Source organism: Theropithecus gelada, chromosome 19, assembly GCF_003255815.1.
Source record: "Theropithecus gelada isolate Dixy chromosome 19, Tgel_1.0, whole genome shotgun sequence".
In the NCBI taxonomy this organism is placed as follows: Eukaryota; Metazoa; Chordata; class Mammalia; order Primates; family Cercopithecidae; genus Theropithecus; species Theropithecus gelada.
In genome coordinates this window covers 37,808,904-37,821,614 of record NC_037687.1, presented here as the reverse complement: position 1 = coordinate 37,821,614, position 12,711 = coordinate 37,808,904, and the positions used below count along the sequence as shown (strand labels likewise).

The 12,711-nt window shown below is 55.2% G+C and overlaps 2 protein-coding genes across 3 annotated transcripts in view; both read left to right on the top strand.

The window, feature by feature from the left end:
• PRR19 (proline rich 19) lies at positions 1–3,882 on the top strand. 2 transcript variants are annotated; one of them, XM_025366249.1, is made up of 3 exons: positions 6–124; positions 2,650–3,256; positions 3,341–3,882. In XM_025366249.1, the coding sequence occupies exons 2-3, from the start codon at positions 2,656–2,658 to the stop codon at positions 3,808–3,810; spliced, it is 1,071 nt and encodes a 356-aa protein (XP_025222034.1). In that variant the 5' UTR covers positions 6–124; positions 2,650–2,655; the 3' UTR covers positions 3,811–3,882. The 2 variants fall into 2 exon arrangements, with proteins under 2 accessions (XP_025222033.1, XP_025222034.1); XM_025366248.1 differs by having other exon boundaries at positions 1–105; positions 2,650–3,882.
• A 2,705-nt stretch (positions 3,883–6,587) lies between these two features.
• TMEM145 (transmembrane protein 145) overlaps positions 6,588–12,711 on the top strand; it is an 11,624-nt gene continuing 5,500 nt past the window's right edge. The window contains exons 1-12 of the mRNA XM_025366234.1: positions 6,588–6,750; positions 7,526–7,600; positions 7,705–7,782; positions 7,866–7,952; positions 8,045–8,104; positions 8,246–8,330; positions 8,441–8,512; positions 8,625–8,693; positions 9,428–9,508; positions 9,608–9,686; positions 9,819–9,912; positions 10,659–10,831. Of these exons, the coding sequence (XP_025222019.1) occupies positions 6,631–6,750; positions 7,526–7,600; positions 7,705–7,782; positions 7,866–7,952; positions 8,045–8,104; positions 8,246–8,330; positions 8,441–8,512; positions 8,625–8,693; positions 9,428–9,508; positions 9,608–9,686; positions 9,819–9,912; positions 10,659–10,831 (1,073 nt within the window). The 5' untranslated portion in view covers positions 6,588–6,630. The remainder of the gene's footprint in view (positions 6,751–7,525; positions 7,601–7,704; positions 7,783–7,865; positions 7,953–8,044; positions 8,105–8,245; positions 8,331–8,440; positions 8,513–8,624; positions 8,694–9,427; positions 9,509–9,607; positions 9,687–9,818; positions 9,913–10,658; positions 10,832–12,711) is intronic.

Sequence of the window (12,711 nt, the reverse complement as noted above, 5' to 3'; positions counted from 1 at the left end):
GGGGTGCCCGAGGCCCGGAACAGCGCCAGGTGGCTTCGAGAGCTGGGGTCACCGCGGAAAAGAAGCCATTGAGCCCCACAGGTACGTGAAGTGGGAAGGGCCGGGGTTCGTTGGGGCATGAGACGTGCCCTTCCCCTACCCAGCTCCTACCAACCATACCCCACTTCCTTCACTCTGCGACCCCTGCCCTACCACGGCTGGCCACCATGCTTCCTCTCCTACCCTAGGCCCTTCCTTTGTGATCAGGCCCTGTCCCTGATTGCGCCTCTGTCTCCCTTTCTGTTCTCTCGAGGTTTTCTCAGGCTCGCTGGACTTCTCTTGCCGCTCTCCCTCTCCTGTTTCTTTTAGTCTACCATCTCTTTCCACTTTCTGTATTCCCCTGTACCTCGTATACCCCTGGATTTCTCCGTCCAGAATCCCTTTCTGGTACCCCAGATCCCTCCAATCTCATGACCCGTTCGCCACCCTCCATCCTTTTTTTTTTTTTCTTTCTTTCTTCTTTTTGAGACTGAGTCTCGTTGTGTCCGCCAGGTTGGAGTGCAGTGGCGTAATCTCGGCTCACTGCAACCTCCGCCTCCCGATTTCAAGTGATTCTCCTGCCTCAGCCTCCTGAGTAGGTGAGATTACAGGCATTCACCACAACGCCCGGCTAATTTTTGTATTTTTAGTAGAGGCGGAGTTTCACATGATGGCCAGGCTGGTCTCCAACTCCTGACCTCAAATGGTCCACCCACCTCGGCCTCCCAAAGTGCTGGGACTACAGGCGTGAGCCACTGCGCCTGGGCCCCACCCTCCATCTTTTAACTGTTTCCCCATGTCCCTGTTCCTAATAGCCTTTCTCTATTTCCTGGCTTCTCTTCCCATTAGCAGTGATTCCTTCGACTTCATCCTACCCCTGTGATTCCTTATCTGACCAAACCTTTTCCAATCTCTCTCTGCTCACTTATTTTCTCTCATCTTCTCTCTCTCTTTTGAGAGACAAGGCCTCACTCTCTTGCCTAGGCTGGGGCACAGTGGTGCAATCATAGCTCAGTGTAACCTCCAACTCCTGGGCTCAAGGGATCCTCCCACCTCAGCTTCCCTAGTAGCTGGGACTACAGGTGTGGGCCATGGAATCCCAGCAAATTTTTTTCTTTTTCTTTTTCTTTTTTTTTTGAGACAGAGTCTCACTCTGTTGCCCAGGTTTATCGTGCAGTGGCACAATCTCGGCTCACTGCAACCTCCATCTCCTGGGTTAAAGCGATTCTCCTGCCTCAGCCTCCCGAGTAGCTGGGATTACAGGCACGCACCATCACATGCAGCTAATTTTTGTGTTTTAGTAGAGACGAGGTTTCGACATGTTGGCCAGGCTGGTCTCGAACTCATGGTCTCAGGTGATCTGCTTGCCTCGGCCTCCCAACGTACTGGGATTACAGGCATGAGCCACCGCACCTGGCATCGTCCAGCTAATTTTTATTTTTATTTTCTGTAGAGACGAGGGTCTCGCTTTGCTGCTCAGGTTGGTCTTGAACTCCTGGCCTCAAGTGATACTCCCGCCTCAGCCTCCCAAAGTGCTAGGATTACAGATGTGAGCCACCGTGCCTGGCTTCATCTGGTCACACTAAATAGTATTCCCACCTCACCCCAAAACATCTCCCTATTCGCTTGTTTTTTTGTTTTGTTTTGTTTTTGAGATGGAGTCTCACTTTGTTGCCCAGACTGAAGTGCAGTGGCACAATCTTGACTCACCGCAACCTCTGCCTTCTGGTTTCAAGCGATTCTTCTGCCTCAGCCTCCTGCTTCAGCCTCCTGAGTAGCTGAGATTACAGGTGTGCACCACCACACCAAGCTATATATATATATATATTTTTTTTTTTTTTTTTTGAGACAGAGTCTCCCTCTGTCGCCCAGGCTGGAGTGCAGTGGCCGGATCTCAGCTCACTGCAAGCTCCGCCTCCCGGGTTTACGCCATTCTCCTGCCTCAGCCTCCCGTAGTAGCTGGGACTACAGGCACCCGCCACCTCGCCCGGCTAGTTTTTTTTTGTATTTTTTTAGTAGAGATGGGGTTTCACCGTGTTAGCCAAGATGGTCTCGATCTCCTGACCTCGTGATCCACCCGTCTCGGCCTCCCAAAGTGCTGGGATTACAGGCTTGAGCCACCGCGCCCAGCCTTTTTTTTTTTTTCTGAGACAGAGTCTCGCTCTGTCGTCCAGGCTGGAGTACAGTGGCATGATCTCAACTCACTGCAACCTCCGCCTCCTGGGTTCAAGTGATTCTCCTGCCTCAGCCTCCTGAGTAGCTGGAATTACAGGTGCGTGCCACCATGTCTGGCTAATTTTTGTATTTTTAGTAGAGACAGGGTTTCACCATGGCCAGGCTGGTCTCGAACTCCTGACCTCAGTTGATCCACCTGCCTCAGCCTCCCAAAGTACTAGGATTACAAGTGTGAGCCACTGCGCCTGGCCAATTTTTGTATTTTTAGTAAAGACAGGGGTTTGCCATGTTGGCTAGGCTGGTCTTGAACTCCTGACCTCAAGTGATCCACCCACCTCGGCCTACCCCAGTGTTGGTATTATAGGCATGTGCCACCGCGCCTGGCCCTCCCTATTCACTTTGCTACTCCCCTTGACTTATCTGCATGCTGATGGCCACCCTATCTTTATATTCCAGGACACCATGGATACCCGGGGACCAGTCTCCCAACTTTTTCAGCAGCCTGAGAAACCTGGTCGTGTCCGCCGTCGGAAGACTAGGCGAGAACGTAACAAGGCCCTGGTGGGCAGCCGCCGGCCATTAGCCCATCACGATCCTCCTGTGGCCATTCGGGATCCACCTGTGGTCCCTACTGCCTCCAAGCTCGTGGTCATAACCCAAGGCCGGCTGAGCCGGGAGCATCGGGGTCTCTTCAACCACGAGGTGAAATCCCTAGATGTTGCAAGGCTGCTTAGCAGTGGGACACTGGTGCCAGGCAGCCCCACACTCCCCGCCAAGCTCTCCCCAAGCCCAGGCAGGGCCCAGGAAACAGCCCCACAATCCAGGGACAAAGAGAACCAGATGCCTGGAGGTTCGGGCCCAGGCCCACCCAGTTCCCCAGAGTTGCCTGGCGTGGGGCAGCTGCTGGCAGAGCTGCAGTGTCAGCTGAGTTTGCCACAGGCCTTCCCCCGGAGGAACCTGATTCAGGATGCCAGGGATGCCATCGTGCATACCTTGCAGGCCTGTCATGGTTGTGTGCCTGACCTTGCACTGGTGCTTCGGGGCTGCCAGCCACCCTTGCCAGGTGAGCCTCACTCCTGCCCCTGTACTCCCCTTCCCTTTGTCGACTCTAGCTCAGCTGGCCTCTATGCTTCTTTCTCTGTGCCAGGGGCCAAGCCTGGGGTCTCTGAGAGAAAGATGACACCCTTCTGGATCAATAGCCCTGATCAAGTCCCAGAGGAGGGGAGGCAAAGGAAGCAACAAGGGACAAAGGAGTTCACCTTCCCCATGCCCTACACCTCCAGCATGCCCACTGCGCACAGGGGGAGTATGGCACCACCAAGAGGTCCCTGGCCACCATACTTTCCCTCACTGTCTTCGCCATCTGGAACAGCCTGGGGTCCTCCAACAGCGTTTGACTTGCTAAAAAGCATCTGGCTGGTAGCCACGCCACCCCCTCCTCGGCCCTGGGGGGTTGGCCTCCCTCAGCCCCTGCCTCAGCCTTCATCACCCCTGTTGCCCCGAACCTCTGTCCTGGACTGGAGCCCCTGCCCCGCTTCCCCACCGCCCAGCCTCTCCTGGGTAGTGGCCCAGAGCAGTCCGGAAGCCTGGTCTTTTCCACCCATGAGACTGTACTGAGGAGGGGCTGAGGCTAGGGCTAGGGACAGATATCTTGTATTCCCAGTGACCTCAATAAAGTACTTTTCATGGCCCTCTTGATTTTCAGTGAGTTGCTGACCCAGGAGAGCAGCTTTCCTTAGCTCTGAGTTCTAGGTTCAAGATGGAGGGGATGGTACTGTGTCTTGTTACCTTCATAGGGCCTGAGGAGCCAGCATAGTGGGGAAAATTGGGACTTCAATTAGTCCAACACATATGCCCACTGTGGCTAACTGTATACCTGACCCTGAGCTCTGGTGATGCTGGGGCCCCAGAATGAGTGAGACAAAGGCCTTGTCCTCATGAGGCTCCCAGTTTGGTGGTGGGCACACACAACCCCAGCTCCAATGGTTGTGTCTAGGAGAGCAAGAGAGGTGCAGGGACTGGGGCAGTCCAAGGAGGGAGTGATGACTGCCCTAGTGAGGAGGGAATTCTTTTTTTTTTTTTTTTTTGAGACGGAGTCTCGCTCTGTTGTCCGGGCTGGAGTGCAGTGGCTCTGTTGTCCGGGCTGGAGTGCAGTGGCCGGATCTCAGCTCACTGCAAGCTCCGCCTCCCGGGTTTACGCCATTCTCCTGCCTCAGCCTCCCGAGTAGCTGGGACTACAGGCGCCCGCCACCTCGCCCGGCTAGTTTTTTGTATTTTTTAGTAGAGACGGGGTTTCACCGTGTTAGCCAGGATGGTCTCGATCTCCTGACCTCGTGATCCACCCGTCTCGGCCTCCCAAAGTGCTGGGATTACAGGCTTGAGCCACCGCGCCCGGCCGGGAATTCTTCATAGAAGAGCTGTATCTTTTCTTTCTTTTTTTTTTGGAGACAGAGTCTCATTTTCTTCTCCAGGTTAGAGTGCAATGGCACAATCTCGGCTCACTGCAACCTCCGCCGCCCAGGTCCAAGCGATTCTCCTGCCTCAGCCTCCCGAGGAGCTGAGATTACAGGTGTTGCACCACCATACATGGCTAATTTTTGTATTTTTAGTAGAGACAGAGTTTCGCCATGTTGGCCAGGCTGGTCTTGAACTCCTGATCTCAAGTAATCCACCCACCTTGGTCTCCCAAAGTGCTGCAATTACAGGCATGAGCCACCGTGCCCTGCCAACCCTGTAGTTTTCAAAGTTGGTGGAAACTTGGTACTTACGGAAAAGAACATTTCAGGCAAGGGGAACAGCATATGCAAGTCCTGGAGGAGGGTGCATAGCAGATGTAGGGCCATTTTCACTCAGCAAATCCCTAGGCCACACTGGGACCTAGAGTAAGGCACATCTGGGCCTGCCCTTGAATGCCTCCTGGTGTGTGAGCACAGGGAACAGTGTATGTGCAGGCTCAGGGCAGGAGTGACAGATCAGGGCTGAATCTGGTCCACAGGCTTTTTAAAATTTCACCCACGATATGTTTTAAATGTTTGAATCAATTGCCTACTGTTACAAACCAGGCAGTTTGCTTTTTTTTTTTTTTTTTTTAAATTGCATTTCTGGCTTCTCTCAGAAAGAAAGAAAGAAAAAAAAAGGGATCTGGCAGCAGAACTACAATCCTTCCTGGCACAACTGGCCAAGTAGCAGAGGCCCCCTCTTTTTGGGATCCATGCTCTCCATTAAAAATGTTCCACTTATATTTCCGGCTTGGCCCCTTGGCTTAGAAAATTTTTAAAAAATGATATTTTGAGCAGCCCCCAGTTTTCTGCAGTGGAGAAGGATAAAGCTAGAAGTATTTGTTGGAGTCTGATCAGGAAAATCAAGGTGAAGGGCGTGGCTTGTACTCTGAAAAGCCTTTCTAGGGCTTGCTGTTGTCCACTGGGAAACCACAGGGTTGATACCCGCATAGAGGGGACTGGGCTGAGAGATCATAGGGCTGCATGGCTTGGCCCAGGTCTTATGGTGGACAAATGACAAAGTAGGGGCCAGGCTGGGATTTGAATGAACCCAAGCAAGTTATTTCAACTTGGATCTGAAACACGCTTTTGGCTATCTCACACTACCACCTCTGTCTCTCACAGCAACCCAGTTTCACAACGTGGTAAGCAGTGACAGGTCATGGTCAGGCAGAGGGGTACGGTGGTTATACTGAGGGCTCCACCACTACCATGGAGTGTAACAAGTGGCTTGCCCTCTCTGTGCCTCCGTGGGCACTTCGAAGGGTGCATCAGATCTAGAATGCTGGCAACTCCAGGATGGACACAGCTGGGGGTGGTTGCAATAGAGGTGGTGATGGGCAATCAAAGACTTGTTGGCCAGACGCGGTGGCTTACGCCTGTAATCCTAGCACTTTGGGAGGCCGAGGTGAACAGATCACTTGAGGTTAGGAGTTTGAAACCAGCCTGGCCAACATGGTGAAACCCCATCTCTATAAAAAATACGAAAAAATCAGCCAGGTATGGTGGTGGGCGCCTGTAATCCCAGCTACTCAGGAGGCTGAGGCAGGAGAATCGCTTGAACCTGGGAGGCGGAGGTTGCAGTGAGCCGAGGTCGCACCACTGCACTCCAGCCTGGGTGACAGGGCGGGATCCAGAGAAGGCAGTCTGGAGGAGGCATGGCTTTGGAAGACGTGAGTTCAGTTTAGGACACGGGAAACCATAGGTATCTACGGGACTACAGGAGGGGAGGGCTGGGGCGGGGTGACAGAGGATGAACGTCCCCCTCCCACGCGTTGAAGATAGGAGTCAGGTAGGGCCCTCTTGTAGGAGGGGGCGGGGAGCGCGGCGCCCGGCGTCCCCTTTAATCGGGGGCGCGCTCTGGCCGGCCCGCGCGCTCTCGCCTCCGTCGCCGGGCCGGAGCGGGAGCCGGAGCGGAGTCGGGGCTGGAGCGGGCGGAATGGAGCCCCAGCGCGCGCCCGCGCTGCGCCGCCTGCTGCCGCCGCTGCTGCTCCTGCTGCTGTCACTGCCCCCCCGCGCCCGGGCCAAGTACGTGCGGGGCAACCTCAGCTCCAAGGAGGTGAGCACGCCGATCCCTCCTCTGCCGCCCGCCGGCCCCCGGGGGACGCAAGGGAGGCGAGGGGAGCGGGTACCGCCCCGCCCCCTGCCGCCTCTCCCGGCGGACTCAGGGAGCCCCGGGGGAATGGGGCCGAGAGCAATGGGGGACTGGGCCAGAGTCGAGGCTAAGAGGAGCCGTGGGGTCGTAGCCAGACCTGGGGGTTGTAGGAGGGATGTTGAGGTCAGAGCTGGGCGGGGAGGGAGAGCAGGTTGGGAGAGTCAGAGTTTGGGAAGGGGGGTGGTGCAGAGGTGGTGCTGAAGGGACAGCACTTTTCACTCAGCAGAGAGCCTGGAGCTCACTGCCACACTCCCGCTCAGGACCGGGAGGGGGCCGTTTGGAAGATTCCCCCGCGCGGGATGGTTTTTGGGAGCACGGGGTGGGGTGCAGGGGAGTGTGGATATTGGGAGAACGGGGTCAGATATTGGCCAGGACACGAGGTGGCCAGGATGGGCATCTCGCCCCTAAGGTCTTTCTGGGGCCTCCCAGGAAATGCAGGGAGGAGTGTTTGAATGGAGGGGAGGAAACTTGGGGGGGCAATGGAGGGAGAAAATCAGGGCGGCAGGAATCCTGGACCCACAGTGATGGGATCAGGGAAGGATTTTGGAGGTGACCTGGTCTCCTTCTAGTACTTGGGAAGCCAGATACCTGAGGGGTAGGGAAGAAAAGTTGGGGGTCTATGGAGTAAAGAGTTCTTGAAGGACTCTCAGCAGAGGATCAGACTGGGCCCCTTTTTCAGGACTGGGTGTTCCTGACAAGATTTTGTTTCCTCTCGGATTACGGCCGACTGGACTTCCGTTTCCGCTACCCTGAGGTGAGTCTCCCCCAACACTCGCCATACTGAGGCTGGGTACTTCCCTTGGCCTCCAAAGGCACAGGCTGCCCCAGCTCCTCGCCCGCAACATCTGTGGTCTGCAGGCCAAGTGCTGTCAGAACATCCTCCTCTATTTTGACGACCCATCCCAGTGGCCAGCCGTGTACAAGGCAGGGGACAAGGTGAGGGCTGTGAAGAGGGCATGGGGGAGAGGGGAGAAGGTCGTGGCTGGCTGAGGGAGTGACCCTGTCCCTGCCTTCCCTAGGACTGCCTGGCCAAGGAGTCAGTGATCCGGCCAGAGAACAACCAGGTCATCAACCTCACCACCCAGTATGCCTGGTCCGGCTGTCAGGTGCAGGCCCAGCCTGGGGCAGTGGGCAGGTGCTGAAGGATGGTGCCTTGCGGGCGTCGAGGGCAGGCTTCAGTCTTCTTGCTTGTGTCCAGGTGGTATCAGAGGAGGGAACCCGCTACCTGAGCTGCTCCAGTGGCCGCAGCTTCCGCTCAGTGCGTGAAAGGTGGTGGTATATTGCGCTCAGCAAGTGTGGGGTAAGGTGCTGGGGTGGCCACCTGGGCCACCTTCTCTTTGCCTTTCTGCCAACTCCCAACTTGCCCAGGGCCCCTCTTAGGCCTCCATACTCCCTACAGGGTGATGGATTGCAGCTAGAGTATGAGATGGTCCTCACCAATGGCAAGTCCTTCTGGACACGACACTTCTCCGCTGATGAGTTTGGTGAGCACGTGGGGACCCGGAAACCAGGCTCTCTGTGGGACACCAGAGCTGGGTGCCCACTGAGGGGACATCCACCTGAATGAACCTTACTCCTCCTACCAAATTGGCAGGGATCCTGGAGACAGATGTGACCTTCCTCCTCATCTTCATCCTCATCTTCTTCCTTTCTTGTTACTTTGGATGTGAGTCTGGCATATGGGGTGTTGGGGAAGAGACAGGAGGGAGCAGGGTTGTGGGAGGTGAGCTGCTCTCCCTTTCTGCCTGTGGACAGCCTTTCCCTACTCTGCTTCCTAGATTTGCTGAAAGGTCGTCAGTTGCTCCACACAACTTATAAAATGTTCATGGCCGCAGCAGGAGTAGAGGGTGAGGTTCTGTGTCCCAACTTCTGCGTTCTGGAAGAGGAGGCACTTGGGGCCAGACACCTGGACTCCTGGGTCCTGGGGGAGGAGGGGCTAGAGGCCTGGATTCCTGGGTCCAAGGGAGAAGGGGCTGGGGGCCTGGACTCCTGCGTCCTGGGGGAGAAGGGGCTGGTGGCCTGGACTCCTGGGTCCAAGGGAGAAGGGGCTCGGGGCCTGGAGCCCTGGTTCCTGGGGTAAGATGGGCTGGGAACCTGAACCCCTGGTTCCTGGGGGAAGAGGGAGTGGTACCTGACACCCCTGGGTCCTTGAGGGGGTATAAAGGCCTGAACTCCTGAGTCTGGGGGAGGAGGGGCTGGGAGCCTAAACTCCTGGGTCTGAGGGAGGAGGAGCTGGAGGCCTGGACCCCTGGGTCCTGGAGGAGGAGGGGCTGGGGGCCTGGACTCCTGGATCTGAGTGAGGAGGCGGTGGGGGCCTGAACCCCTGGGTCTGAGGGAGGAGGGGGTGGGGGCCTGGACCCCTGGGTCTAAGGGAGGAGGAGGTGGGGGCCTGGATCCGTGGGTCCTGGGGGAGCAGGGTTGGGGGCTGTACTCCAGATTCTCCTAGCAGGTGAGTGGGGGTAGAAGGTCTGGAGTCCTGAGGGAAGAGGCGGGGTTCAGATCACTTGGATGGCAGTGCTAGAGGACAGTGATGCCCCACAGCTGCTTTCTATCCTTTCTTCTCTGCCCATCCTCCCCCCAGTTCTGAGCCTTCTGTTTTTCTGCATCTACTGGGGTCAGTATGCCACTGATGGCATTGGCAACGAGAGTGTGAAGATCTTGGGTGAGAATGAAGCTGGGTGGGGAGAGGGTGGAGCCAGGGTTCAGGTCGGGCATCGGGTCTGAGCCTGGCTCTGAGCCGCCCCCTCCTCCCTTCTCCCAGCCAAGCTGCTCTTCTCCTCCAGCTTCCTCATCTTCCTGCTGATGCTCATCCTCCTGGGGAAGGGATTCACGGTGACACGGTGCCCGGGCAGGGCGTGCTCGTGGGGCGGCTGACGGGGGAGCAGGACAGGGGCAGGGTGGGGGAGGGGGTAGGCCCATCCTCCTCCCTGACGGCCCCCACCCTGCTGTCTCCCCTCATGGCCTGCCGCCAGGGGCCGCATCAGCCACGCGGGCTCCGTGAAGTTGTCTGTCTACATGACCCTCTACACGCTCACTCATGTGGTGCTGCTCATCTACGAGGCGGAAGTGAGTCCCACTGGCCCCTGGTCAGGCCCCGCCTTCCCCTGCTTTTGGCACCGCCTCCCCCTTGACCTGTCTGCTCGCCCTTGCCCACATTGCGCTCCTGCTGGCTCGCTCGCTCTCCCGCTCTTTGATTTTCTGCTTCCCCATCTGTCTAAGTGATTCCTCCTCTCTTCACCATCCCGCAGCAGCTTTCTTTCTCCTCCCTCTGTCTCTCACTGTCTGTCACGTTTATGCTCAATATCGTGACTAAGAGTTCAGGAGTCACACAGACCTGGATTCCACACCAGCTCTCCCACTTAACTAGCTGCCTGACCTTGGGTGATGACCCCTGTCTCTGGGCCCATTTTCTTCTTGGAAAATTGGGAGGATCTTACCTAACCCGTGGGGCTCCTCTAAGGCTTTCTCTCTTCTATATGGCTTTGGCCAAAGGGCTTCCCTCTTAGCCTCAGTTTCCTCTTCTGTGAAATGGAGCAATAATAAGACCTACCTTGTTGAGTTGATGCTGATGGAAAAACTCACACATGAGAGGTGTTTAGCCCCGTGTTGAGCACACAGTAACTGATTTATTCTCTTCGTGTCTTTTTCACCCTCTCTCTCTACCTCGATATGCTTCTGTCTCCATGCCTGGCTCTCCTGTTGCTTCTGTTCTGACGGAGTACCTCTGTTCCCATGTGCCCAAGGGTGGGGTCCGGGGACCCTAATAGAGGGGAGGAGGCCAGGCTGTGATGGACCCTCTCCCGCGGGTCCAGTTTTTTGACCCGGGCCAGGTACTGTACACGTATGAGTCGCCGGCCGGCTACGGGCTCATCGGACTGCAGGTGGCGGCCTACGTGTGGTTCTGCTATGCTGTGCTCGTCTCACTGCGACACTTTCCTGAGAAGCAGCCTTTTTATGTGCCCTTCTTTGCTGCCTATACCCTCTGGTGAGAACTGGTGGGCCCCAGCCTGTCCCTGCCTCCCTCTCGGGGCTCCCCAGAAGTGGTTGCCTCCCATCTCAGACCCTCCATAGTGAGGAAGATGGGCTTTTCACTCAGGCAGCTGTCACCCAGAATCTGACACTTACTCACTTTGTGGAAAATTACTTTCACAAGAAGTCCATCAGGTTTACCCATAAAACAACAGGATCTCCTCAAAGGGATATCTTGAGCAAGCATAGGCCACTACATGAGGGCCGCGTGTCTGGCACATAGTAAATGTTCAGTAAAAACTATTGTAGGCTGGGTGCGGTGGCTCATGCCTGTAATCCCAGCACTTTGAGAGGCCAGGATGGGTGGATCACTTGAGGTCAGGAGTTCAAGACCAGCCTGGCCAACATGGTAAACCGCCGTCTCTACTAAAAATACAAAAAAATTAGCCAGGCATGGTGGTGCACGCCTGTACTCCCAGTTATTCAGGAAGCTGAAGCAGGAGAATCACTTGAACCTGGGAGACTGAGGTTGCAGTGAGTTGAGATCGTGCCCCTGTACTCTAGCCTGGGCAACAGAGTGAGACTTCATCTCAAAAACAAACAAACAAAACAACAACAACAAAACAAAACAAACAAAATGAAAAAACACCCAAAACTATTTTAATTATCATGGTTCACCATAACATAGCAATAAGGTTGGCAGATTCTGAGCCAGACTGCCCAGGTTCAGATCCCAGCTCTAAAGTTTATAGATGATGTGACCTCAGATAAGCCCATTAACTTCTCTCTGCCTCAGTTTCCTCACCTTTTAATGGAGATGGAAATTTTATCTGCCTCATAGAGTCACTGTGAGAGTTAAATGAGTTTATGTATGTCAAATGCTTAGAAACAGGACTGGCATGCAATAAGTCCTTACTTCTTATTATCTTTTGTTCATTCATTCATCAAATATGTATTTTTTTTTCCTTTTTGGAGACGGAGTCTTGCTCTGTCGCCCAGGCTGGAGTGCGGTGGCATGATCTCAGCTCACTGCAACCTCCGCCTCCTGAGTTCAAGCGATTCTTCTGCCTCAGCCTCCCGAGTAGCTGGGACTACAGGCGCATGCCACCATGCCCAGCTAATTTATGTATTTTTAGTAGAGATGTGGTTTCCACCATATTAGCCAGGCTGGTCTGGAACTCCTGATCTCGGGTGATCCACCTGCCTTGGCCTCACAAAGTGCTGGGATTACGGGCATGAGCCGTCATGCCTGGCCTGATTTCTCTCTTTTTTTTTTTTTTTTTTTTTTTTTTGAGACGGAGTCTCGCTCTGTCGCCCAGGCTGGAGTGCAGTGGCCGGATCTCAGCTCACTGCAAGCTCTGCCTCCCGGGTTTATGCCATTCTCCTGCCTCAGCCTCCCGAGTAGCTGGGACTACAGGCGCCCGCCACCTCGCCCGGCTAGTTTTTTGTATTTTTAGTAGAGACGGGGTTTCACCATGTTAGCCAGGATGGTCTCGATCTCCTGACCTTGTGATCCGCCCATCTCGGCCTCCCAAAGTGCTGGGATTACAGGCTTGAGCCACCGCGCCCGGCCTCTTTTTTTTTTTTGAGAGAGAGTCTCGCTTTGTTCCCCAGGCTGGAGTGCAGTGGCACTATCTCTGCTCACTGCAAGCTCCACCTCCTGGGTTCACCATTCTCCTGCCTCAGCCTCCCGAGTAGCTGGGACTACAGGTGCCTGCCACCATGCCCGGCTAATTTTTTGTATTTTTAGTAGAGATAGGGTTTCACTGTGTTAGCCAGGATGGTCTCGACCTCCTGACCTCGTGATCCACCCATCTTGGCCTCTCAAAGTGCTGGGATTACAGGTGTCAGCCACTGTGCCTTGCTCTTTTTTTTTTTTTTTTTTTAGACGGAGTC